General features: G+C 52.9%; 1 protein-coding gene across 2 annotated transcripts; it reads left to right on the forward strand.

The window, feature by feature from the left end:
- Il4ra (interleukin 4 receptor, alpha) lies at positions 1–27204 on the forward strand. Of its 2 annotated transcripts, NM_001363983.1 has the most exons (12): positions 1–58; positions 12282–12457; positions 13367–13454; positions 14886–15027; positions 16753–16904; positions 17672–17823; positions 19164–19320; positions 19664–19777; positions 20581–20680; positions 22368–22446; positions 22870–22919; positions 23254–27204. In NM_001363983.1, exons 8-12 carry the CDS (start codon positions 19774–19776, stop codon positions 24782–24784), a joined length of 1764 nt encoding a protein of 587 aa, NP_001350912.1. In that variant the 5' UTR covers positions 1–58; positions 12282–12457; positions 13367–13454; positions 14886–15027; positions 16753–16904; positions 17672–17823; positions 19164–19320; positions 19664–19773; the 3' UTR covers positions 24785–27204. The 2 variants fall into 2 exon arrangements, with proteins under 2 accessions (NP_001350912.1, NP_001008700.1); NM_001008700.4 differs by lacking the exon at positions 19664–19777.

Consider the following 27204-nt stretch of genomic DNA (forward strand, 5'->3'; position numbering starts at 1 on the left):
GGGGCGAGGTCCTTCTCGCAGGAAAGCCCCGCGCGGCGCGTGGAGCCTGAACTCGCAGGTAGGAACGGGCGGTGGGGAAGCCTGGGGACCGGGCAGTGGTGGCTACAGAACCGATCTGGCCTGAAACCAGAGCCCGCGGAACCTGGGGTGGGCATGGGGCTGCTGGGCTCCTCGCTCAGCCAGGGTCGGCTGCCTTCGGGCGCGGGTCAAGCAAGTAGACAACTCACGCGCTAGAACTCAGGGAGCCTCGGCGGTCCGGTCCCCACAAAGACGTCCTAGGGATCTTTGTGTAGAAGCCCGGACTACCAGGCTCCTCCCAGGTTCCGGTTCAGTAACCCAGAAACCTGACTATTGTGGCAAACTGGACGTTGTATAAGCCAGCTAGTCTGTGATTCCGTCTGCCCCCAAGCCAGCACTCCTGGGTCCTGCCCTTCTCCAGCCCTTTGGGAGGTGTGAGGCTCAATGTGGCCTTCCTTCTACAGGTGGTCTTTTGAGAGTCTGGGGGCATTTGCTGGGACATTTGTCCCATCCTAAAGTCTTATGGGGAAACTGAGACTTGAGAATATGTTTGGCCAGAAGAGAGTAATGGGATTCCACAGTCCTGGTAAGGCCTCTAGGAATCAGCCAGGGAAGTCATGACCGCTTAAGGGGACATTGAGGCAGAGAGGGGAGGTGACCACTGTGTGTGTGTTCCCCAGCTCGTCTGTGCTCTGCTTGCTGTTTTAGGCTGTGCTCTCTGACTGAGGGATAGACACACAAGACAGGGAGTGTATTGGGCAAGCAGGGCACCTCTTCCTTGGGCAGTACAGCTCCTGAGTCAGTTTGGGGTGTGGGAGAACACTTTGGCAGGTCGAGAATCAGAGACAAGAGAAGGCATGCTGAACTGTGGGTACAGCATGGGCAAAAACTAGAAGGTGGGACGGCTCCGTGTGCCACCTCGCTGACATAAGAGGGGCTAGATATGTGGAAAGGGAGACAGCGCTGCAGGAGCCCCTGAATTCCTTGCTTTGAGGCTCAGGGAAGTCGTAGGAAGGATTCGTAGTCCTGGCCCTGCTCCTGGATCTTCAGGGTAAGGATGGGGAAACCCAAGTGAGTCGCCCAAATGATCACACACTGGTAATTGGGCAAGGTTGTGACCATCTGAGGGTTTGCAGTATTTGGGCTGTGCTGGGGTCTTAATACAGTGCCATCCCAGACTGGGGAGGGCCAGGTGGCCAGGGAGACTGTCCCTGAGGCAGGCACAATGACTGCCACAATCGGGGATGAAAGAAGAGAATGCTTGCATTCACCCACGCCACACCCTACTTTTCTGCCTTTGGGGGCTGGGGCTGGGACCTAGCTGGGGTACACACTCACACTTGGCATGTGTACAAAGGAGCTTGCCACGGTCCCCATGGCACAGGAGGCCCACATGGCAAGTGAGGCGTGGAGGTTGAAAGCCAGAGCTCCTGACCAAGCAAAGGCTTGATTTGTTCCTTGTGTGTTCCTTCATCAGAGACTGACAGAGGCAGGGGCACCACCGTGAGTGTGCCTGCCGTGACAGGACACTGTTGGGTATTCCTCGGGTTGAGCCTCTGAGACCAGCCTGGATGGAGACCAGCCTAGCTGTGTATGGCTGGATTCCCAGCTTCATGAGGCTTGCCTGGGTGGGCACAGACTCACAGTGACCCAGATTCAGACACCCAGCATGGATCAGAGTCCGTTGTTCCAGTTCTCAGAACCAGAGGCAGGGAATGGGGCTAGAACTGAAGATGGGAGGCAGGGGGGCAGATCTGCGTTCGGATCTGTTTGGATCTCAAGAAAAATCACTCCACATCCCCACACCTCCCGTTTGTCAGAGGTATCTGGGATGAAAATGTTCATGAAATGGCTTTTCTAAACCATTGCTCATGGACAGGCAAGGCAGTTGATTGTCTCCTCCCACTTAGGATGGCATTGCTTTGCCAAGCTGCCCCTAGCGCTTCTTGGCTCTGAGGGACGAGGAGTGCCAGGTGCTGTATCAGGCCAAAGATGAGGTGTTTGACAAAGTCCTTGTAGTTCAGACTCCCTGAGAGGAGAAGACTCTCACACCAGATTCACAGCCATGCTCCGCTGTCCCGAAGAGTAGACAGGGGTCATGCTGTAGACCACCCTTGCTGCTGACTGAAGGGTGATGCCAACCCAGATGGGTCATGAGTAGCATCCCGTACAGTGAGGTAAGATAGTGTGTCTAACCTTCTGGGGTCTCACAGGCACTACTGGTCAGCGACAGGACCAGGCAGGGGAGGAACAAAGGTCAGCAGGAGCCTCTTGGGGTGATGACACAGGGCTCCCCCCGCCCAGCCTGCGTTCAGTCTCTTGAGCACAGTCTTTCTAAGAAGCGCTGATGTCAAGCAGTTCTAAGTGCTGCCACCAGTGACTCACACTGCCGTTGGGGCCCACTGCCTCTTGGAGATGGCGAAGCTTAAAGTTGGGGGCCCAGCTGAGGGACTTCAGTTTCATGAGGTTCGTGGGAAGGTGGGGGGCTCTGGGACTGAGGCCCTCCAGTCCCCAGAAGTAGTTATAGAATGAAGGGCAATAATCATGTGTGTTGGGCGCCAACCAATAGGCCGGGGTCAAAACCCTGAGTGACACAGCAGTAAAGAGCCCCCCCTCCCCCTCAGGAAGTCCTGAGGAGGAGGTGACTCCAAGGACTTAGCCTTGGAGTTGAGACCCCAAGTAGAGAGAGCAGATACAAAGGCTCTGGGCAGAGAACAGGTTCCTTGTGTTTTACCCACATCAAGGAAACAGTGGGATTGGTTGGGACTGAGGGACCAGGGAGGGACAGGAGTAGAAGTCAGGGGTGGGGGTGGGGGCTGACACCTGTATTATCTTAGTTTGTTTAAGCCCTGGGAGGCAAGGGCTGTAAGACACTCAAGTTTTCTGGATGAAGTGACATAGAAGTTCAGTCACTTATTTAGGGTCACATGTCAAACCTCCCATCTTCACCACTGGTTATAAAGAATGAAATTCGGTCACAAGGTGAGCTACCACAAGGTCACCTCTTTACTTGACTGTGCTCTGCCCAGTAATCTTGGGAAAACTGCCAGGACTCCATGCAATCAGTTTGCAGGTTATTGTTAGGTGAACCCCTTCCTTGCAGTTTCAGAGAGTAAGGAAGGTCTGAAGGGAGGGGAGGAAGGTCACGTACATAAGGGCCCAAGCGTTGGTTGGGTTGAGCTCCTGTCCCCAAGGAAGAAAACAGACTAGTGTAGAGACCAGCCACGTGACACTCTGACACCACTCACCCACACGCTTCATTTCTGCCCAAGCTCCCCGACTGAAGAGGAGAGTTTAAAAGCACCAGAGTGTCTTGGTTGGATCCGGGAAGCATTGTTCACAGGTCCATTTTGGAGAACTTGGGCTGCCTGAGGTTTCCTGGAGTGGCCAGAGGGGTGTCTGCCTTTTTAAAAGAGGAAGTGAGGCCTTGGGAGGAGGAGAGCAAGGGCCACGGCTCTCAACCACAGAGCCCCAGTCTCTTGCCCAATTGCCTCTGGGAAAACAAGGTCCTACTGTGTGCTCACTCTGGGGATGATCTCTGAGACTGGCTTTCCAGGGACCTCAAGCTCCTGGCTTTAGTTCAGCCCCCTGGGAGGTACCGACTGTCCCTCCACTCTAGTCCTCGAGTTCAGGCTGTTCTGCTACAGTCATTCTAGGCGCTCCCTCTACCTTTGGCGGCTTCTGAGTTCAGTCTGTCTTCAGACTTGACTTGATTTGGGGTCCTGTTAGAACCGAGGGAGACTTTCGCCTCCTTGTATCATTCTGGAGTGCATCGTATCTCATGCCGTTCGTAGTCGTAGTTTGTGAGAGCAGTGGTTGAGCTGAAGCCTGCCGTCTCTCTCTTCAGTGTGTCTTCCCATCTGAAATGTCTAGGTTGAGGTTACAGTTGTTTTCAGTCGTTCTTGTTTTCCAGTGTACTTTTGGCTAACTAAGTCTGAGCTGGCCATCGATCTGTCACTGCCAGAGATGTGCTCATTTCTTGTGTCTGCTGCAGGAGCTTTTGGAAGTGGTGTGTGGTTTTGAAGGGTTTTGAGGTGGGTGGAATTTTCTGTTATCTCTGTTGCTGGATTCTAACTCTGGCTGTTCAGGCTGTTGTGGTAGGCACGTGTGGCTTCTGTCTCAGTGGTAGAAAATTTATTGCCCTTTCAAAAAGAGTTTAACAATTGGTTTGGTTTGGTCTTCCTGGATGTTTGTTCTGATGTATTTGAAGGATGTGTGTGTGTGTATGCAAACATGCATGTGCAAATCCACCTTGTATGCACAGTCAGGCTTATCCCCCAGAGTTTAGTCTCTCTACCTGGCCTGACTTGGGGATCCTCTGTCTCTGCTTTCCTGGTGTTGGGATTATAGGAGGGTTACTCCATCCACCCAGCCTTCACATGGGTCCTGGGGCCCAAACTTTAGTCCTCATGTTTGCATCTCAAGCACTTTAACTACCGAGCTATCTCAAGCACCAATGAAATATGCAGTTGAAGTTCACCACATATACCTGTAATCCTAGAACTTGGTAGGCTGAGGCAGGAGGGGCCTGAGTTCAAGGCCAATGTGGATGACGTAGCAAATAAGCCTGTGTTTTTAAAACGTGTGTTTTCTATTGAGAGCGAAGCCCTAGAAAACTCAGCTGTTGGTGTGAGCCCTCTAACTCACCAGCTGCTTTCTGTTTGTGTGGGCTCTGCCCCACCCCCACACAGACACCCCGACTCAACGCTCTCCTTTGGTGTCTCTGGGTCTTGTCCTAGATTTTGAAGCCGAGTAGTGAGACGCACAGCCAGCAGGCACAACAGACCTTGGCTGTCACCTCCCCTCCCTCTATGTGAATCCGCCTGAGTTCCTCCCTGTCACACTTGAACTGCCCTATTCTCTGCCAGTCACACTTGCTTTTCCCCTGGTGACTTCGTGTCAGTTTGCTTCCAGCAGACTAGCACTGCATTCTGCTCAGGAACCAGGATTCTGAGCATGTTGCTTTGCTGGTCATACAGTGGGCTACGGCTTGCCCTGCCTGCCTGTGGTAGGGATGTAGCTCTGTGGTAGAGCACTTATCTCCAGTGTGTGCTTATGGGCCTGGGTTGGGTCCCTAGCATGACAGGAAAGTAAATGCGATACTGAAGAAGTCAGGCATTGCAGGCATCATAGATGTGTCCCTCCTCAGGTGTAAGCTCCTTGGCTGGTATTGCAGGCAGTGAGGCTCACACAGGCCAAGGCCCGATAGTGGGAAAGCACCTGGCCGGGATGAATGTTATGAGATAGCATATGACTCCAGTCTGGCTGCCTCCTCCTGTGTGGATATGAGACATGGACCCTGAGGGACCTTCCGTGGAGAATTAGCACAGAACTAGCAAAGCTCATCGAGTGGGAGGGAAAGGGCTGGTGAAACTGTGGAAGGTAGACTGATGTGGGAGTGGACTCGCCCAGGGCGGTGGAGCAGCAGTGGTGAGGAGGTCTGAGCTGGGGAAGGAGAGTGGGAAGTGAAGGAGACAGTGTAGGTGACCCAGCGAGCCGGTCTGCCCAAGGTGTACGTGGGGACCTGATAGGGGAATATAGGCTGACAAGGACAGAATATAGGCTCCTCATCTGCCCAGCGTGGAAGATGGTAGTGAGGGCTGTAGACATTCTAGAATCTTCTCTGGCTCCTTGATGAGCAGGTGAGGAAGCATCTCCAACCCACCTCCCATCCCATCACCATGGTACCCAGTATTGGGCCGTGGTAGTAGTCATAGGAACAAAGAGGATGGACTTTCCCCGGTGGGGCCAGTTCTGGAGTGGGGACCCCCTTGTGCCGTTCTTTTCCTCTTTCTGGGGTCTCCTAGCATCTCAGGTCTGCTCCTTCCCACTGGATACCAGCTAATGATGGCAGCCACATGGGGACCACAAGCTTAATCTAATTATTTATTAGTTATTTCTTTATTGTCGGGCATAAAGTCAGGCACAGGCTAGGCAAGGTTGTTTACAGATGGAGAGAGCAGGCAATCTCTTAGGTCAGCCTGGGGTTCTCAGGCATGGTGGGGTGACTGTGGAGTGTAAGAGGCCTGTGTAAATGCTTGAGGGACCTAGGCAACACTAAAGGGACTTAGGGACCCCACAGGCCAAGCACCTTGCTCTGTGGGCTTTGTAGGCTGACCCTGGAGAATCATGTGTTATTCTTCACTTTGCCCATTTCTATGAGATAACTCTAACCATGGGGTTTAGGCTGGCCTTGAACTCCTGTCTCAGGCTGGCCTCGTGGCTAGCTTCAGGGCATCCCCACCCCAACAGCCTTTTTGTCAGCTCCCTGCAAACAAAACCCTGGCTAGTAATGCAGCCTGCACCTCCATAGCAGGCCACCCCATCTCCCCAGGACATGGTCCTGACTGCTCACCCTGAGATTCATGCCCCATCCCAGGCTGTGTGCCGTGGAATTGGAGATCCCGTGCTTCTAAGCCCATGTTTCACAGTGGGAAGGAAGCTTGCGCCCCTGAGACTTATTCCTGTTGTCATGGCAACTATCCTTGTGTATCCTTGTGGGTTTTTTTGTTTGTTTGTTTGTTTTTTGTTTTTTTTTATCTTAGACTTTTCTGAGTGGATAGAAGCAAGCCTTTCTCACTACTCTGTGAACCCTGTCCCAGACCATGGTCAGTTTCCTTGTTTTCTTGGAACTGCCCACTGAAACAAGGAAATCTGTTCCCACTTCCCAGAGAAGGAAATTGCATTCTGAGAGGAGGACCTCAGCCTGCAGGTCTTGGGCTGTCGAGGTGGAGCTGCACTTTTTCTGAGAGTCGTGACCTATATCTTAGGTACTCTGGGGTCCCTGCCCACTTGGGAGGCCCTCACTGCCAAGGCTCACAACAATACAGGGTCGAGACAGCAGGAAGAATGTAGACGAGTGCCCCTTGCCCTCACTACATTTGTCTGTAGCTGGCACCCAGTGTTGACTGCGGAGGGTGTCAGGGAGGGGCAGAAAGTCCCAGTCACCACTAGACAAGTTTCCTGTTGAAGGCTATGAAGACAATGGAAGAGTCTGAACCTTGGTTCAACCACTCCTTGAACCTCTCTGCCAGGCATCAGACCAAGAATTACACAATCCAAGGCCTGGGTTCAGATCTCAGCCACAGCAGTCACCAACTTACTGTGCATCCTTAGTCAGGTTCAGAACCTCTCTGGGCCAGGTTGCTCCATCTCTAAAGTGGGGCTGATACACCTATATTGACAATCTTCTCCATTGGTGTCAGAGTTCAGGGGGGTCCCTAAGAGGGAGGGAAGCTGTCCCCACCTCTCGAGAGGTGGGAGAACTGGGTACGTGCAGAAGCGATGGTGCTGGCTTCTGCAGATCTCTGGCAGGAGTCTGGTGGAGTCCAGTCCACACTAGATAGTATTTAATCAGTGCTCAGGAGCCTTGCATCCTGTTTCTGGAACAGTAAGTAATTACCACAGCGATGCTTGATCACAGCTGGCTGGCCTCTGCCCAAAGCCTTGCTGTAGGCCAGAGACAGAAAGTTCTAGGAGAGGATGGGGCATCATGCATCAACGTGTCTCCATGGAAACCCTTCATTCCCACTCCAGATGTCCAGACAGGGTGATACAGCGGTGATGCAGTGGTCGTCCTGGCTGCTGTGGGCTGCCGTGCAACAGGGCCAGTGTGGCACAGAGGTACCATCGGAGTTCACGAGGAAAAGGGCTCTGCAGGGATAATCAGCCAGAGTAGGTGCTGAGAGGAGCTGGACCTAGATGCTCTCTTGGGCTTCCAGAATTTTCCATAGGCTGGGCTTCAGGGATCCCATGGAACTACCTGAAGGCCTCCCTGAGGGCACTGCCGCCTTGTGTGTTCTCAAGTGTCAAGTAACACTTGCATTTGGTAACTTTGTCTCCACAATGGTTTTCCTTTTCAGGGGCTTGGAGCCCTGGCCCACAAAGGGAGCCCAGGATACCCCTGTCCCTTCTGAAGAGGCTCTAGGCATCACACAGCCTCCTGGGCTTTAGCCTCTCTCTCAAGCAAGCTCAACTGTCTCCAAGCCACTAGAACATCGCCCCTGGGGCCTTGGAATAGTGTCCACAGTTCATGCCATTCCTGTGGCTCTTCAGTGGCAAGGTGCCTGAGGACACTCATCTCTGCACCAGACATCAGGTCTGCAGAGCCCTGCTCTTTCTCCAGTACCAACAGGGCCTGCTTCTTCCACTTCTTTAGAGTCCTCAGTGGCTCCCTATTGCCCCCAGACAGCCCCAGTCTCTCCAGACTGGTAGATGGTGCTGCCACCTGGACTTGCCAACCTCTCTGTTATTGCCAACCACACCCGCATCTCAGCCCAGCCAAGCACTCAGCTGCAGACAGGAAGCATGCCAGGCCCTCCCTACTGCCTAGTGGGTCAGTGCCCTTCCCTCCTGGCCTCCTTGAGAGTTTTCAGGCTGCATCACGGGCGTGGAATTGCGCTGCCTTCACAGAGAGCTGACTTGGCTCACAGCAATCTGCCTGCTTCTGCTTCTGAGGCTGGGGCCGAAGCCCTGTGCCACCACAGCCGGCCTTTGTGTTAGCGATTCCCGATGGGGAGGGCCTCAATCCTTTGTCCCCCATTCTCTCTTTACTCTAGTGTGAGCTTGGAGCCTTTTGCTGGCCGTGTGCAGTGGCCTGCTACCTGGCCTGACATTCATCCCTGGCTCCTAGATCCTACACAGCATCAGCCGGCTATAGCATCATCCCCAAAATCTCATGTTGACTTCAAACTCTCCAGTATCTTCTTGTCTCCCTCGGGCACTTGTTAAAAGAATCAAGGCTTGTAGCCAGCTGGTGGTGCGTGCCTGTAGCTCATCAAGAGTAAGACAGAGGATCCCAATTTTAAGCCTTGCCTGGGTTACAAAATGAACTTCAAAGCCAGACTCGGTCATGTAGTAAGGCCCTGTCTCAAAATAATACATATTCACATACACATGACTGGGCCTTAGCTGAGAGTGCTTGCTTAGCATGCACCGGACCTTGGGCTCAGTCCCCTGTACTAGAGAAAGAAAGAGCAAGAAAGGATGTGAACAGAGGTATTTACAGCTGTGGGAGGTGGCACACAGTAGGTGCTTTGAAGTACTTGTGACAAGAAAGAGTACACAGAAAGGCAGGTGACATCTATGGGCTTCTCTCTCCACTATAGGAGTAGGCTGTGCCAGCCCCTCCCTGGCCTGCCCTGCCTCCCTATCTGAGCTGGGGCTGTTGACGTGGCCACCGTTTCTGGGAACCCCAGTGGCTGCTGCCTAAGAGCAATGTGTCCTTGGCTCCCAGCCAGCCCAGCCCAGCTGTCTTGAAGACGGAAGGAAGTTGCAGGCCTACTTAGACTGGAATCTAGGGTCCATCGATTCAGAAGCGACCACACCCCGTTGACCCTTGACCTTTCTCCCTCTGCACGTACAGCTTGTCATATTTCCATTTGCCCTGTGTTTAGAGTGCATTTCAAGAAGCAGCACGGTGGTCAAGCCCACAGATTGTGGGTCCCATCCTAGCAATGGGACCACAGCAGGCATCCTTCCAATTTTGTGCTTCAGCATCCTTGTCTGTGGAAAGGCACCTGCCTCGTAGGGCATCTGCGAGTTAAGCCAGGGTAGCAGTTGCCGTCATGTACAGCTGTGTAGGCAGAGGCTCAGCCAAAGGTCCGTGCTTAGATTGTTGAATTTGTTCTTGGCTAATTTTCACCGCTCACCCTGTAACAGATGGTTACTGAACACCCACTCCATAATATACCAGGCCGTGTTCTGGGCACTAGGGACAAAGTAATGACGAGGGCAGACACGAACCTGGCTTCTTTAGGCTAACGCTCATGAGAACAGACCCTTAACTCTGGTGACAAATGCATGATTTAAATGACCAGTGCCTTCTTCAGGGAGGCATTAAGGGTCTCACTGTGTTATGCTGGCTGTCCTTGAATGTAGAATCCCCCTGCCTCCACCCCCGAGATGCTGGGATTACAGGCATTTACCGCCATGCCTGGCCACAGGTTATCCCTTACACTTCCATTTCTTAAAAAACCAGGAGCATCCTAAAGGGGTTCCACGTCTTCCTTCTGTCCCAACTTTTTTGTTAAGCCATTCGTACACTTCTTTTTCTCAAAGCAGTGGCACGCGGGCTTGTAGGGTCTTTGTGTATTAACGCTATTAGCCATTTGTATGTTGGTTGCTTCTTCTGGTCTTGTTTTTATTCTTTCCCTTTGCATGGCTGGGGATGGAACTTAGGGCCCTAAGTTCCAGCATGAGTTTTACCATCGAGCCATGTCCTCAGCCCCATTCTTTGTTCTTTTCCTAGTCTCTCTCTCTCTCCACCACCAGTGCTGGAGCCAGAGACATTTTTGTTTAGCTCCTGAGTCAGGGTGGAGGCTGTGCCCAGCTGAGGCAGGGGTGATTGCTCTGGTAACAGGGCCAGGAGAACCCTCAGCACATGATGAGGGCCAGATGTGGCTCACTGGAGTGTTTTGGGGCTGTCAATGAGAAGGGAGATGGCGTCCTGGAGGCTTGTGGGTCCTCGGGAGGGTGAGTGGAGTCCCAGAGGCGACATCACAGGGGACTTGGAATTTGTTTTTTCTTTCTCTCTCAATTTAATTTTATTTCCAAATAATTGAGGATTTAGTGCAGTTTTAAAAACAATAGAGAAGTAGAGAGGACTCCCTCAGCTCTAGGGAGGAGATTTCCACCCAGCTTTCCCCCACCACACTGCTGCCCCCACCTCCCTGTACCAGACATGGATTGAGTCCTTATAACTATGTAGCAAGTGCTTTTCCCACTGAGCATCTCCTCAGCTCCTCCCTGTGTTGCTTTCTTACACATTTGTAGAGAGTTACAGGCAGGGTACTGGCCCTGGTACTGGTTCTCAGGTCACTCCTGGCATCTCCATTTCCTTAGAGACTTGCTCATATCTAGGCTTCAGGCATGTGGGACACAATAGAGACCAAGGACATCCCTCAGCACGGGACCCCTTGTGACTCCTTCACCAGCAGTCTTGGGCCTCCTGCCTACCCTCATGGCCCAAGCACCCAATTCTAACATATGATTTTAAGAGCAGTGTGTACAGAGTCTTTTAACATTCCCCTGTTGCAGGTGCCTGGACATGATTCTGTTAGCTAGGCTGCTCTGAGGAGCTGGAGGTACGTGGCCCCGGGTGGAGCTGGTGTGGTCTGGGCTGTTGAGGGAAGTGATGGTACCTGGCCTCATTCCTCTTGTAGGAATGACTCCAGCCACAGAGTGTGGAGGGTGGCCCAGTCCACATCAGCAGCCCAAGACATCTTGCAGCTCCAGAATGAGTTTTCAAAACTGAGCCTATTAAAGACCCTTGATGGATGTCATTCCCTATAGGAGGGGGTCTTTACTACTGTGTCCACACCTGGGGGTCAGAGGACCCCTAAAATGGAATGGAAAACAAAGTGTCTGCCTTGCTCACGAGGGCTTGGCTTGTACCCATGCTCACATGAGTCTGTGACCCTTCTGACAGTAAGGATTTGGGCTTCTGGAAGTCAGGGGCTCCACCATGAGAACAAATTCAAATCCCAGGGCCACCTATACAGCTGTGCAACCTCCGGCAAGTCACTCAACCTCCCTGTGCCTTTGTCCCTTCATCTGAAAATGAGGGAACTGACTGTACCTCCATGATAAAGCTGGGTTAAGTGGTGGGAAGGGACAGAGGGAGAGATGATCAGAAGAAAACTTAGCATGGCGTTAATAGCAGTGCTAGTGAGGATTGCCAGAGGGCAGAGGTCCTCCGGGACATCAGGCCACCAGAGTGTTCTCCAAGAGATGCACAGGTTCCACTTGGGCGATGTCACCCCCTGGTCCTGGGGCTCGGATTCTGTTAATAGGACCATGAAGACCACTGTTCCTAAACAATTGCTCTGCCATCAGCCACCTCTTCCTCCCTCCCTCCCTCCCTCCCCCCTCCCTCCCTTCTTCTTCTCTCTCTCTCTCTCTCTCTCTCTCTCTCTCTCTCTCTCTTTCTTAGTCTAGAATAGAGTTTATTAAGGGCATGGGGAAGGAAGCTAAGAAGGTAGTAGAGGCAGAGAGAGAGAGAAGAGAGAAGTAGAGGGGTAGAGGCAGGCCATGAGCACATGAAGAGAGAGGGGGAAGGGAATGGGGAGAGGGGAAGGGGTGAGGGGACAGAGTGGGAGCAAGAAGGCAAGAAACCAAGAGAGAAACAAGAGGGCAAGAGGCTCGAAGCCCTTTCTTGGCCTTCCCACAGCTTAGCCAGGCTTCAGTGCGTCACACAGGCTGTTGACATTTGAAGTTGACAGGTACAAGGGTTATTTTCATGGCTCATTTTATTTCATTGTTAGGTTCTGGCTGGACTTCTCGAAGCTGAGGAGAAGCAGAGGGACCTGGCTTCTGATTTTGGATCTGCGTGCTTGCTGGTTCTGGCGCCTGCTGGTCTTGTTCCTGTAACCTAGGACTCGGGGCTTGCACATGCTTTTTTTTTGAAGTTGCTGGAGAGGGAGCCCAGGACCTTGTGCAGGTGAGCCAGGTATCCTGACACTGCAGGATTGTTCATGGCATGAGACACTGGTGGCTGGAACTGGATGCGTGTATGACTGGGTGTCCACCTTGGGCATTACTTCCTCTCTGCAGCTCTGCCGGGCCCAGCCTGACAGACAGGTCCACGAAGCAGAAGGAGGCAGAACTCCAGAGGCTGAAGAACCCAGCTGTAGACTCACAGCTGCTCGGAGGCAAAATGGGTCTGGGACTGACCCATTTAGATACAGCCTCCAGATAATGAGGGGAGCGGGGGACTGAGGACTGACCCATTGCAGGGGGGTCACTGAGGACTGACCCATTGCTGCAGGGGGGGGGTACTGGGGTCTGACCCATTGCTGCAGGGGTCACTGGGGATTGTCCCACTGCTGCGGGTGGGGCACTGGGGACTGACCCATTGCTTTGGGAAGGCACTTGGGACTGACCCACTGCTGTTCATAGAGTAGCACACAGCTCCCCATTTGCAGGGCTTCTCTCTCTCCCATCCTCCCTCCCAATTTCTTTTCTTTGCTTTGATCCTCTTCCTCCCGAATGCTGGGGGTTGGAACCCAGGACCTGGAACATACCAGGCAAGCCTACTGAATTTGTGTGTTCATTTAAGCTTCCAGAACCTCTAAGATGGGGCTGTCAGTGGATGGCCACTTAGCAGACAGGGAAACTGAGGCCCTGGGTACAGCTTGCTCAGGTTCACAGCTGGTATGGGAGGGAGCCAGGATTTGAACTTGAGAAAGTTATGAATGTATGCCACAGCTCTCCTGGGACAGGCGAATAGAGGTATGCTCGCGTGCTCTGTGTGCAGAGGGCACAGAGACATGGGGGAGGGAGGCCATGACACAAATGAAATGGACCCCGCTGACCCAGGATCAGCATCTGCCCACTCTTCTTTCTGCAGGCACCTTTTGTGTCCCCAATGGGGCGGCTTTGCACCAAGTTCCTGACCTCTGTGGGCTGTCTGATTTTGCTGTTGGTGACTGGATCTGGTAAGTCACTCATTCATTCATCAACCACTAATGACATGTCAAGGTCCTGCAGTCCTCACGGAATAGAACAAAGCTCTTGTGGGGATTGGGGGGGAGGGGGGAGGAAGCAGCCGATGACAAATCACCATGACTAAGTTATTTTCATTGACACTAATTCAAATTGGAAATTGGGGCTGTCCGGGAATTGAGTAGAAAATAATTTGAGTTATATGCCAAAGGTTATCAAAAGATGGTGGGAAAACGCAGCTCAGGACTGAGTAAGGGAGGCTTGGGGGAGGGGTGGAGAGGGAGAGGGCATTGCACTTTAAAGCAGGGTGCACAGGGACACTGGTGTCAACTTAGAGGAAGGCAGGGGAGGGCACACAGTGTCTGTGGTGTGTCTTTGGTGAGGCCCCCAGGGAGGGCCTGCCTGGCATGGGTTGGGAGGACGTGTCGCAGGGTCATTGAGTCAGAAGACCTTGCAGAGTCTGATCAGAGGAATTGAGTGAAGGCCAGGGTCGCTCAGTGATCTGGAAAGAGAGTTTCTAGATCAATCTAGAAGGTCAGCATGAAGACACGTGGGAATTGACCTGAAGGTTTCTCATCCATGTGGCCAGGTGTGGCTTACACCTGTCAGCCTAGCACTTGGGAGACTGAGGCAGGAGGATTGTGAGTTTGAGCCCAGCCTGGGCTACAAGTTACTGTAAAAAAACAAAACAAAAGAAAAAAACAAAAAAAAAAAAAACCAAATGGACACACAAATTCTACCCCAAGCCCAGACAAGGGTGGATTATTCTGTATGACGGGAAAACCCAGGGTAGCTGTTGAAGGAGAGGGTTCAGGAGGTTAGAATTTTGTTTGCTGTATGAAAACTTCCTGCATGGTGGACCACACCCGCTGGCATGTGTATTGTGACTTTGTCTGGACAGTGGCCATGTAGGGCTTGGGTCAAAAAGCTCTTGAGGGTCCCACACTCACTGGCTGTTACACACACACACACACACACACACACACACACACATACTCACACACACACCACATCTGAATTCCTGGCAGGGAGCTGATGGGTAAGTGTCTGTCCCCTCCTCCTTCCCTTCCCTCTTTCCTGCTCTTCCATTGGCTAAGCCTCTTGGGTACCAAAGGGTCAGAGCCTGAGCCTGAGCCGTACAGATTGCAGAGTCAATCTCTTGCCTCAGTGGAGAAGGGAGGTAGGGAAGGAGATGTGGGAGTGGGGGGCGGGATGGGGGGTGGGGCGCGGTGGACAACACTGTAGGACACTGCCCCTTCCTCCCTGTGCTTTAACGTGGTGCTTCTGAGGGAGAGTGGCACCTAGGTAGGTGTGTGCGTGTGCAGGCATGTGTGTCATGATCCTGATGCACTAGCCTCCCTCTGACCTTAGTGGTGGGAGCCCCTGACCATGCCACCACTGATCTGGCCGTTCTGTCTCTGCAGGGAGCATCAAGGTCCTGGGTGAGCCCACCTGCTTCTCTGACTACATCCGCACTTCCACGTGTGAGTGGTTCCTGGATAGCGCTGTGGACTGCAGTTCTCAGCTCTGCCTACACTACAGGCTGATGTTCTTCGAGTTCTCTGAGTAAGTGGGGTAGGGAGGCAGCACCCCAAGGTCTGTCCAGGCCTTTGCTATTCCAGGTGAACGCCAGTCTATGTTGTGCTGTATGCTTGTGGCAGCTTACTGAGTGGTGTCTGAGGCGGAGCCAGGTCTGGGATAATGTATCCAGCGTGATACTACAGTTGAGCAGAACTTGGAGCTTGGTGGTGCAGATGGTGAGGTAGGAGGATCATGAGTTCAAGGCCCACCTGGGCAATTTAGTGAGATTCTGTCTCAAAACTAAAAAGTGAAAGGCCTGCGGGTGCAGCTCAGTGGTAGAGTGTTTGTCTGATGGATGACCCTGCGTTCTGTTACCAGCCCTCCAACCCCTCCCCACCCCCACTCCCAACCCCACCCCCAGGATACGGAGGACACTCTGAGACTCTGGATCACTGTCCCTGTGTCCTATGGTTTCAATGTTGGACTGGATCAGCATTTCTCTAACTTTTGCACCTAAGTTAGCCAGGGCTAGAGCTACATCCTGTCTCAAAGAAATCACAAATACAGTTGGCAAGATGGCTCAGACAATAAAGGCATGTATCTGAGGGCTTGAGTTTAATCCTCAAGATCCACGTGTTAGACAGAGAGAACCATGCGACCATTTGACTGGTGACCCCTGAGCATGCTCAACCATGGGACAAGACTAAGTGGAATTTGTGGTGAAGGTGCCAGGTTGGCGTCCAGGGATTGCTCTGGGGCATTCCCTGGCATCTAGGTGCTCTGTGAGTACTGTGCCTAGGGCAAAACCAAGTCTGCAGATCCAGTGCTCAGGAGCATCCAGAGATGCACAACACTGCCCTAATGCCTGTGGGGTGGTCCTCCATCCTCCTATTGCCTCAAGACAAGTGAGCGGGACTTTTGCACATTGGCACAGACCAGGCACTGACAAATTGTGGACCTCACGTCAACTAGCCACTACTTGTTTTGTGTGTGTGTGTGTGTGTGTGTGTGTGTGTGTGTGTGTGTGTGTGTGTTTGTGTGTGTGTGTGTGTGTTTTGTTTTGTTTTGTTAAGATAAGGTCTCTCTACGTAGCCCTGGTTGTCTTGAAACATGCTATGTAGACCAGACTGGGCTCACACTCACAGAGATCTGCCTACCTCTGCCTGTGCTGGAATAAAAGATGTGCCCAACCACAGCAGGCAGACTACTGCTTTTATGAATAACATTTTATTAGCATACGCCATTGCATTCATTTATGTCTTGTCTATGGCTGCTTTGGAGCTACATCCGCAGTTTGTTGTAGACAGAAACTATATTTTTGTCAAAAGCCTTCAGCTTCCTATCTGGCATTTTATAGAAATGGAGCTTTGGCCCTTGGTGTGGTCTGTGAGTTGTGGGTGGCCTGTCTAAGTGGTCCTTTGGCAAAATTATATCCTGATGTGTACAGGGCAGGAGCCTGTGGGGGAAGTGTGCTAGGGCTTATCACAGTCCCCTGTAAACCAAGGGATGCTGGAACACCATGAATTACTTTATGCTCCATCCTGGGGTGAACTAAGTCATGGGTCTGAGAACCACAGCCAGAATAGCAGTGTCCAGAATGAAGTAGGCAAGGTCTGTGGCCAGCGAGATGCTAACCAAGTCATTTCCTCTCGTGGTCCTGATTGCTTTGGTCTTCCTGTCAGGTCGGGGGTAACCTGGGAAGTTGTGGGGGTCCCAGGGGAGTCGGTAACTATGGGTGGTCGTTCTGTAACAGAGTTTCTATGTCTGCAGAAACCTCACATGCATCCCGAGGAACAGTGCCAGCACTGTGTGTGTGTGCCACATGGAAATGAATAGGCCGGTCCAATCAGACAGATACCAGATGGAACTGTGGGCTGAGCACAGACAGCTGTGGCAGGGCTCCTTCAGCCCCAGTGGTAATGGTAAGACTTGCCTGGGTGCTCCAGTGCGGGAGGTGGGGTACACATTGACTGCAGGTCAGCTGCTGGTTTGTCATATGCCCTTACTCTACCTGGAGTCCCTGCACCGGTCTCTACCACAAACTTGCTCCACATAGCTTTGTTTTGTTTTGTGTTTTTGTTTGTTTGTTTGTTTGTTTGTATTATTGAGGACGGAACCCAGGACTCCCCAGATGCTAGGCAAATGCTCTACCACTGAGCCAAATCTCCATGCAAGTGTAGTGATAACAGGAGTTGAAAGCAAGAATTTGTTGCTCTGTGACCAAGGGCAAATCGCATTCCTCATCTGAACATCAGTTTCCAAAAGAAACTGATTATTCTTATTTTGTAGATCAGAGAAGGCAAGCAGTTTGCCTCAAGTCACACAGCTTCTCAGTGCCAGAGGCAGAATTGAAGACCACATATCTGAGACAAGAGCTCATGGTTTTCGGTCTGTGGTTAGAACTGCTGCTCAGGCCACTGGGCACCTACAAGATACTAGAATTAACCCTTGAATGAGTTTAAAGTCATCGTCACATTGACCTTAACGTACACTCTGCTATCGTGGTCTCATGTGTATGATTGCCTCAGAAGTGATGAGCCCGGTGAGTCGGCACACTCCTGGAATCCCAGCATTCAGGAGTCTAGGAAGGAGGGTCAGGAGTTCAAGGAGGTGAAGTTGTTAATAGGGACATCAAAGCAAAACAGATCTCAGGGATCAAGCCTCTCACCCAGGTGCCCTTCCTCCCCAGTGAAGCCCCTAGCTCCAGACAACCTCACACTCCACACCAATGTGTCCGACGAATGGCTGCTGACCTGGAATAACCTGTACCCATCGAACAACTTACTGTACAAAGACCTCATCTCCATGGTCAACATCTCCAGAGAGGACAACCCTGCAGAAGTGAGTGGGCGCCACGGATCCCTGCCCTTGCCTGGGCACAGGCTGGGAAGGATGCTCCGTCTTTGGAGTAGGGTGCTTGGGAGGGGGTATAGTGAACTAGAGAGCTCACTCTCGGCCAGGCTCTGCCCCAGGCATGTCCGTCCCCTTCCTGGCCCTGAATTTGCAGTGTGTAGCTGTGTTGGCCAGTGTTCTGTAGCTTAGACAAAGTGCCGAGAAAAATCAGCGGTAGGAGGAAACGTCTACTTGAATGCCTGGTTTCCTAGAGATCAGTCTGTGGTCTCATGGCCCCATTACTCTGGGTATAGTGTTGAGGCCAAGCGTCGTAGCAGAAGCATGGTGGAGCAGAGCTGCTCAGCTCATGGTGGCCAGGAAGCAGACACAGACAGATAGACAGACAGACAGGCACACACGAGCATATGTCCACTTTCGTAATATTCCCTGAGAACATTCTCCTGACTCCCTGTCCACACACTAGGTTCCGCCATTTCACAGTAGCTCCACTCTAGGAAGCAAGCCTTTACCACATGGACCTGAGGGAACAGTCTGAGTCCAGACCACAGCATCAGGAAGAAGACTCATCCCTGCCATCTTAACTCAGAAAGGGGGCTTTTGGGCCACACCTGCTTCCCAGCCAGAGACACATGAGATTATGTGTGGCAGAGTAGTCACTTCACTCTTGGTCACATTTGCTATTGTGTGTTGTTCATGGCGACCCGTCGTAAGTGCATAGATAGGAGTAGAATTGAGCTGGGTTTAGTGGCCCATGCCTGCAATCACAGCTCTCAAGAGATTGAGGCAGGGGGATGGGAAGTTCTTGACTAGCCTGGGTTACATAGACCCTTTCAAACAACAACAATAACAAACAAAATCCTTCTACCTTCCTTCCCCCCCCAAAAAATAATTTCTACACAGCAGGTGTCATCAGATAGACGAAGTCAGGTGCCGATAGTGGCTGCCTGGTCCCTGCTTTAGAAACAGGCAGAGGTCATTTCCTGCTATGCTTGTCTTCCTCCCCTCCTTCCTAGCATTCCCTCTGCTGGGATGACCGGGAACCAGAGTGACCCCTCTGAGGTCACTTACTCAATCTCACACAGCGTAGTCTTACTTTATGATATGTTCAAACCCAGCTTAACCCACTTGTCCAGATAATAGTTGCTACCAGTCATTGGAGAAGTCAGGGGAGGGCTGACAACCTCCATCTCATTCTCCCCTTAGCAGTGGCAGGGATGTGGGAATGATCCCATTTCCAGCACTGAGGGAGTACCCAGGGCAGCAGCCAGGCTGGGAACCGACACACGTGTCTGCCAGCTCTGTATTCATATGTCCCTGTCTTCCTTCAGTTCATAGTCTATAATGTGACCTACAAGGAACCCAGGCTGAGCTTCCCGATCAACATCCTGATGTCAGGGGTCTACTATACGGCGCGTGTGAGGGTCAGATCCCAGATACTCACTGGCACCTGGAGTGAGTGGAGTCCTAGCATCACGTGGTACAACCGTGAGTATCAGGGTCGTAGGCTGTGAGGATCTCTACAGCCGTGTATATTCTCTGTTCAGAAATTCCCTCTGGCTGACCGTGGCGTTTTCCGTTCTAGGATGCCTCTAACTATACATCCCTGTGGCTGTGGTGTGGTGATCCGAGGGCTGCACTAACACACAGATTTCTGTGGTTGTCACTGTTCAGGGCCACAGAATGACTGAGTCTTCTTTCTATACAGTATGCAGTAGCTGGATAGTCAGGACTGGGGAAGGTTGTGTGAGGTTGACTCGGTGGTACCGCTGAGGAGGAAAAGGGCTTGTCCAGAGCAGGCGTGATGTACAGCGCACATTGTTTTTTTCAGCAAGTAATGAAAATCTGTGACTGAGTGACCTTGGGGGCTGCGGTGGTGAGGAGAGCTCACGGGAATCCTGGAGCAGTGTAGCTGGCGTGTCAAAAGCAGAAACGCAGGAGATGGGTCAGTGCGCCGAGGCCCGGAGTTTAAATCCCCAGAGCCCACGTAAAAGCCTTGCGCAGTAGCACGCATGCGTAATCCTGATGGAGCAATTAGGAGAAGCCGGTGGCCGGCTAGCCTGTGCAGACTGTGAAAACAGAGCATCTGAAGCTGTGTGAAAGGCTAGCTCGCCTGTGCTCCTCAGATCCTGACATACGCCATCTCGAGCAAAAGATTAACAATCGATTAAAACCCACACATGAAAACAAAGAAACCAGTTAGCTCCAGATAAAAGCAAATGCCAGGAAGGAAAGGAGGCAGAGGGCAGGGGTGGAGGAGCAGGTGGGAGAGGATGACGTCAGAGAAATCTCAGTGGCCGTGAACAAGGAAGATATTCCAGGGCTTGTTCTGAATGTGTGATCTTTTAAACCATGTGGCCCTCTTAGCCTGTGAGAAAAGTCCATTTCTAGCCCTGCTGAACAGAGAAGCCCAGGGGAGCAACCAACTGGCCTTCGGTCACTCAGCAAGGACCTAGTAGAGGCTGGCTTTGAACTTGAGCCCTCCAGGGCACTTGACCTCTGAGCTTTGGGAAAACAAGCGAGGCAGCTTCACGCTGTTGTGATCTGGACTTGGATCAGGGCCAGTGAGGACAGGGACAGGGATGGGTGTGATAAGGACTTGGTGTGTAAGAGGGAGAGTTGGGGAGACAGGTGGGAGGGCTATCTGTAGCCAGGTAACCAAGGGTCCCAGGGGAACCCCCAGTGTGGACGCGGACTGCACATGACACAGGGCGGCCTCCCCATTCATGACTGTTTTTCTCCTTGCAGACTTCCAGCTGCCCCTGATACAGCGCCTTCCACTGGGGGTCACCATCTCCTGCCTCTGCATCCCGTTGTTTTGCCTGTTCTGTTACTTCAGCATTACCAAGTGAGTTCCTGCTTTGGCTGGTGTCTCTGGCTGGCCCTTCAGCAGTGCTCTCAGAGGTCACAGTCATTGTGCTGGCTGAGAAAAGGCTGGAAGTCTGCCTCGAAGGGCAGGGCAGGGCAGCCTGTGGCTGGAGGCTTCTCCACAGTGGCTGTGCTCTGGAATAAAGAGAGCTAGGTTGGGGGACAGTAATGGTGGCTGCTCTGGAGAGAAGGAGCTGGCTTGGGGCTAGGGAGGGGTTGTTTGGGGCATAGAGAAGATGGGAGCTCTGTCCCTCTCAATGCCCATGGTATGGTCCCGGCACTGGGCATGTGGTAGGAGCAGAGGAATTTGAGCAGATGCTGTGAATATAGTAGGGTTTGAGTGAGACCCGGAAGTGGCGCTTGCTGGCAGGTAGCTGGTCAGCTACCTGGGCTCCTCTGTGGGCTCAGAGTGACCATGAGAACAAGACCTCCAGAGGAGTCTGGGCAGAGCCGGTAGAGGGGGAAGATTCACTTCTGGTGAGTTCTACCTTGGAGTCTCAGACCCAGAGCCATGTTCTTTTAGAAGTGAGATTAGAAGTCACTTCGAATTAGGGCTGTGCAGGTACCCGGTACCCGCCGCCTGGCTAAGTGCAGGGAGTGCCAGAGCCTCTCCTCTCCGTGGCTTGCCACTCATAACCTCGTCAGTCACCCGGGGCTAGGCACTGCTGTTCTGATGCAGAGTTTCTCTGTGTCCTGTTGCCCTTCCCTTCTCCCACGTGATGCCCCTGCACCCCGCAGCCCGCAGTTCTCAAAGGCACATGGCACGTTCTTCCATAGAGTCTTAGCCATGCCCCCACCCTAAACGTTCTGCCCCTTCACTTTTCTGGGCTGTTCCCTGCAACCCCCAACTCTGCTTCTCTCTCCTACCTTCCTCTCTTATACATTGTGGTCTTCTTGTTTGTCTTTTTAATTGTTTTGAAACCCAGGGTCTTACACATGCCACCCTATCTCTGAGCTCCACTCTAGCCTCCTGCTTACTTTTGCTTGGAGACAGGGTCTTGCCAAGTTACCTAGGCTGGTCTCCAACTCTCCTCAGCTCAGGAAGGTCTGGCACTTTGACTCTTCCTGCCCTGTCTCCTGAGTGGCAGGGATGATTTCCGGTCACCATCCCTGGCTGTGGTTTTTGCTCATCAGCACTTATGGTGGTGAATGAGTGTCATGTGATCATGCCTGCATTTGCTTCTTGTTTCTCTTGAAGGCGACCCACAGGGGCTTCTCCACTGGCTGTTTTTCTGGCTTAGTCCCTGTGGCCCTAGTACCTTGATGCTCAGAAAATACTATGGGAAGACGGAAGAGTGAAAGTCATAGGGGCCAGTTAGCCCAGGAAGAAAGGAAATGCCCGCTTCCACACGGCCCCTGACCTCTCAAGCCTGTTAAAGCCAGCATGGTCAAAAGGGACTTTTGAGGGAGCGGGATCCTTGCTGTATAGCTTGAGGCTTTGGTAGTGTGGATAGGTCAAGCAGCCCTGCCAGCATCAGGCTCTCCCTGGGCACCTCTCCCAATTCAGAATGGTAGTGGTGATGGACAGTTAGGACCAAGATTGTTCCATATCCAAAATGGGATCAGTGTGGCCTTCGTGCCCTGGGAGGAGTGACGGCCAGGACACTTGGAAGAGCACCTTGGCCACTGTACATTCGGAGACCAACCTACTTCCTTTCCACCCTCAGGATTAAGAAGATATGGTGGGACCAGATTCCCACCCCAGCACGCAGTCCCTTGGTGGCCATCATCATTCAGGATGCACAGGTAAGAGGGTACAGGCGTTGCATAGTGTGACTCCCAGCCATGGGTAGGGTGGGTGGGTGCGAGGAGCAAACGGCCAGGGGTAAGCAGGGTGGTGCACGGGTGGTAACAAAGCCCATGCCCACATCTGTGTGGGCTTGGTATTATTCCTGCCATGTTCTGCTAGTCACAGTGAAGTCCTGTGTCCAGATCAGAGAGTCCAAGATGGCACCGGCAAGCTGGAGCATCTGAGGGCATTTGCTATCTCTGATGCCCTTTCACTGGTGTGGGGGGCAGGGAGGGCAGAGGCTGAGACTCCCAGAGCTCTGTGGGGCCTGTGTGGATCTCAGCTCTCTAGGCATGGTTGCTGTCTGTGAAAACACTGAGCCTTCTGTGACTGGGTTGTGCTGGCACCCCCCACCCCCACTGATTGGCTGTCTATTTTAGGTGCCCCTCTGGGATAAGCAGACCCGAAGCCAGGAGTCAACCAAGTACCCGTATGTATCTGAACTTGAACTTGGGTCATAGTTTTTGTGGGTTTGTGTGAGAATGTGATAGTTACTCGGCTGGTGGCAATCAATTCCCCTTCCTTGCCCCCCCCCCCCACACACAATTGCCTTCTCTCTTCCTGGCCCCAAGGGGGGAGAAGGGGGCAATCATGGGTGGCTGAGTCTCCATTCTGCAGCAAGAACAGGCTAAGTGTTGATTTTAAGAGTCAGAACCACATCTATAACACCCCAATATCAATACAGGGTGATTCCGTGTGGGATTCTAAAGGATGAATAGTTTTTTAAATGTGGCAAAACTTAACCCTCAGCTTTACCTCTGCAGGCACTGGAAAACTTGTCTAGACAAGCTGCTGCCTTGCTTGCTGAAGCACAGAGTAAAGAAGAAGACAGACTTCCCGAAGGCTGCCCCAACCAAGTCTCTCCAGAGTCCTGGAAAGGCAGGCTGGTGTCCCATGGAGGTCAGCAGGACCGTCCTCTGGCCAGAGAATGTTAGTGTCAGTGTGGTGCGCTGTATGGAGCTGTTTGAGGCCCCAGTACAGAATGTGGAGGAGGAAGAAGATGAGATAGTCAAAGAGGACCTGAGCATGTCACCTGAGAACAGCGGAGGCTGCGGCTTCCAGGAGAGCCAGGCAGACATCATGGCTCGGCTCACTGAGAACCTGTTTTCCGACTTGTTGGAGGCTGAGAATGGGGGCCTTGGCCAGTCAGCCTTGGCAGAGTCATGCTCCCCTCTGCCTTCAGGAAGTGGGCAGGCTTCTGTATCCTGGGCCTGCCTCCCCATGGGGCCCAGTGAGGAGGCCACATGCCAGGTCACAGAGCAGCCTTCACACCCAGGCCCTCTTTCAGGCAGCCCAGCCCAGAGTGCACCTACTCTGGCTTGCACGCAGGTCCCACTTGTCCTTGCAGACAATCCTGCCTACCGGAGTTTTAGTGACTGCTGTAGCCCGGCCCCAAATCCTGGAGAGCTGGCTCCAGAGCAGCAGCAGGCTGATCATCTGGAAGAAGAGGAGCCTCCAAGCCCGGCTGACCCCCATTCTTCAGGGCCACCAATGCAGCCAGTGGAGAGCTGGGAGCAGATCCTTCACATGAGTGTCCTGCAGCATGGGGCAGCTGCTGGCTCCACCCCAGCCCCTGCCGGTGGCTACCAGGAGTTTGTGCAGGCAGTGAAGCAGGGTGCCGCCCAGGATCCTGGGGTGCCTGGTGTCAGGCCTTCTGGAGACCCCGGTTACAAGGCCTTCTCGAGCCTGCTCAGCAGCAATGGCATCCGCGGGGACACAGCAGCAGCGGGGACTGACGATGGGCATGGAGGCTACAAGCCCTTCCAGAATCCTGTTCCTAACCAGTCCCCTAGCTCCGTGCCCTTATTTACTTTCGGACTAGACACGGAGCTGTCACCCAGTCCTCTGAACTCAGACCCACCCAAAAGCCCCCCAGAATGCCTTGGTCTGGAGCTGGGGCTCAAAGGAGGTGACTGGGTGAAGGCCCCTCCTCCTGCAGATCAGGTGCCCAAGCCCTTTGGGGATGACCTGGGCTTTGGTATTGTGTACTCGTCCCTCACTTGCCACTTGTGTGGCCACCTGAAGCAACACCACAGCCAGGAGGAAGGTGGCCAGAGCCCCATCGTTGCTAGCCCTGGCTGTGGCTGCTGCTACGATGACAGATCACCATCCCTGGGGAGCCTCTCGGGGGCCTTGGAAAGCTGTCCTGAGGGAATACCACCAGAAGCCAACCTCATGTCAGCACCCAAGACACCCTCAAACTTGTCAGGGGAGGGCAAGGGCCCTGGTCACTCTCCTGTTCCCAGCCAGACGACCGAGGTGCCTGTGGGCGCCCTGGGCATTGCTGTTTCTTAGGTGAGTGAGTGTGCTGTTGTTGCTGAGGTCTGTGCTGAGGCCAGGGTTCCTCCAAGCCAGGGAAGTACTTCCTGGGAGACAGCCCAGCTGGCAGGTTTCCCAGAAATCCAGAGAATGGTGAATTGAAGATGTAAACTTGGCCTGACCCTGGACGCTCGGAGCCTGGCTGTCTCCTCTTCCACTGGCCTGGGCTCTCCTCCCTCCCAAGGGATACAGGGGCTCACTGTGCTTGGTCCCACAGCAGTGCTGACGTTCCTAAGTCCTGGGCTTTCCTAGCTGATGTTGTCCTACCTACTCAGTCCCATTTTGTCCACCGAATAGACCTGTCACTCAAGGCTCTCAGCGGTCCTGCCATAGCTGCTGGACGCTCCCAGCTGGAAGCTGGGCCTAGAAACTCACAGATGGCCTGGCAGTGGCATGGGAGGCCCTAAAAATTAGTGGAAATTTTGAGAGAGGACAGGTATTGCCCCACAGAGGCCATTCATTGAACAGCCAGGACTGGGACTAGAGGCAGAGCCTGCTGTCCTCCGCTCAGTTGTAGAAAGCAACAAGGACACAAACTTGATTGCCCAAAGTCACTGCCAGTTACCCACATATGACCAGAAGCCAGGGCTCCTGGGATGTGGAAGATAAACAAACACAGTTGCCGGGTGGCAGGGCCCAGCGGGCACGATAACTGGCAGTCAAGGCGATACCTCGAGGGAACTGTGGGGCTGGTCCTGGTTGGTGGTCAGGTGGTAGGGATAGCAGATGGCAGACTTTGGTGAGTGAGTGAGTCTGACTGTGTTCTGGAAGATGGGACCGGGCTCAGCACTGTCTGCTCACGTCCCCACTGTTGCAACACCTAGTCTGTTTGCAAGGAGGACAGGACAGGTCACATGGAGCTTTATGTCAATAAAGTCTTTATCTTGTCAGGTTTCCTTTACTATACACACGCCGAGCCCACAGTGCACGAAAGCTGAAATGTGCAGGCAGGGGGTTGGGGAAGTGGGGAGACAAGGCCCCAGCAGTTGGTTTAAGGGAATGACTTGGGAATGGGGCAGAGCTGTGGCTACTCCATCTCTCATCCTTACCCTCCTGCTACCACAGCTTGTGCCCATGTGTGCCTGCTCAGGGGAGGGGTCCTCCTCTTTCCCTCTCCTTTAGGCAGAGTGCTAGAGGTGTTGGATGCTCCTTAGCACGCAGAGGGCGTGACACTGGCTGCTAAGTGTTGTTGAATGTGTCAAGGCATTGACATCAGTAGGCCCCACATCTTAGGCAGGGGATTTGGGGTGTGGCAACCTGCCAGGCCAGCAGAGAACTTGAATATGATGTTCAGAAGGAAAGACAGAGACAGGTCACTTAGGGAGGCTTGAAGGAGGCCACTTTTGAGATGAGCCCGTGGTATCTGCAAAAAAGCCTGGAAGAACTCAGAACATGCAGCAGATGGCTCATGTCTGAAGTTTGAGGCACAGGGATCTGGTGTGGTCACAGCATCAGAGAGAAGGGTCCTGGCATGATGGGGACTGGTGTGCAGTTGGATACTGGTATTCTGCCTTAGTTCTGCCTCTTGAGAGGTGGTCCAGTAGAAGCCAGCCTCAGACTTTCACATCTCAGAACAGTCTTTTCAAAGACAAGGTCTCAGTGTGGCTCAGACGGGCCTCTAGCATCACTCGGTCTCCTGAGTGCTGGGATCACAGGTGTGTGCTACTACACCCAGCTTCCCAGAGCAGTCTTACCACAGCCCCTAAGCAGGGGAGGAGAGGAAACGGAGCCATCCAAGATCTACCTCCTGTGGGCATCCCTCCTGCCTGGCTGAAGGAGAAGTCTGGGTTTAAAATCCCCATTGCTCAGATTTGTATCCTGGAGGGAAGTGACTCCCACAGGAATGAACTGACTGTCCCAGGAAATTCTTCCCGCTGTGCCTTTAGAACTTCCTCTGTAAAGTACCTCCCTTCAGCTGGTGGTGCCTGTCTTTAACAGTGGCTGACAGCCAGGGAGTTTGAGGCTAGCCTAGGCTTTGACAGTGAGATCCTGTTCAATAAACGCAGCTTCCCAGTCCGGCACTTGACCTTCAAGCTCTGACCTCTGGATTAGCCCAGGATTTCTTCACTGGTCCTCCACCTTCCACCCCCTTCCACTGCTTATACCCGCTCCCATCATTTCCAACCCAGGAAGCTGCTAAGATCTATGTGGTAGCCCTGGCTCCATTACCACCCTCTCCCCATCTCCTGGGTGACTGAGGGAACTAAGGTACAAGCCCGAGGAACTTGGGATTCCCTGCCCTGCTGTTACCTTGCCTCCTGTCTGCCATCATTAACATAGGAGGTGCCAGCCTGTGCCGTCCTGGCTCCCATACTCACTACCTAAGGCTACCTGTTGGGAATTCCAACCCTCACCAGTCCCATCTCTTCATTCTATTAAAATTACTTATCAAGCAA

Source organism: Mus musculus, chromosome 7, assembly GCF_000001635.26.
Source record: "Mus musculus strain C57BL/6J chromosome 7, GRCm38.p6 C57BL/6J".
NCBI lineage: Eukaryota > Metazoa > Chordata > Mammalia > Rodentia > Muridae > Mus > Mus musculus.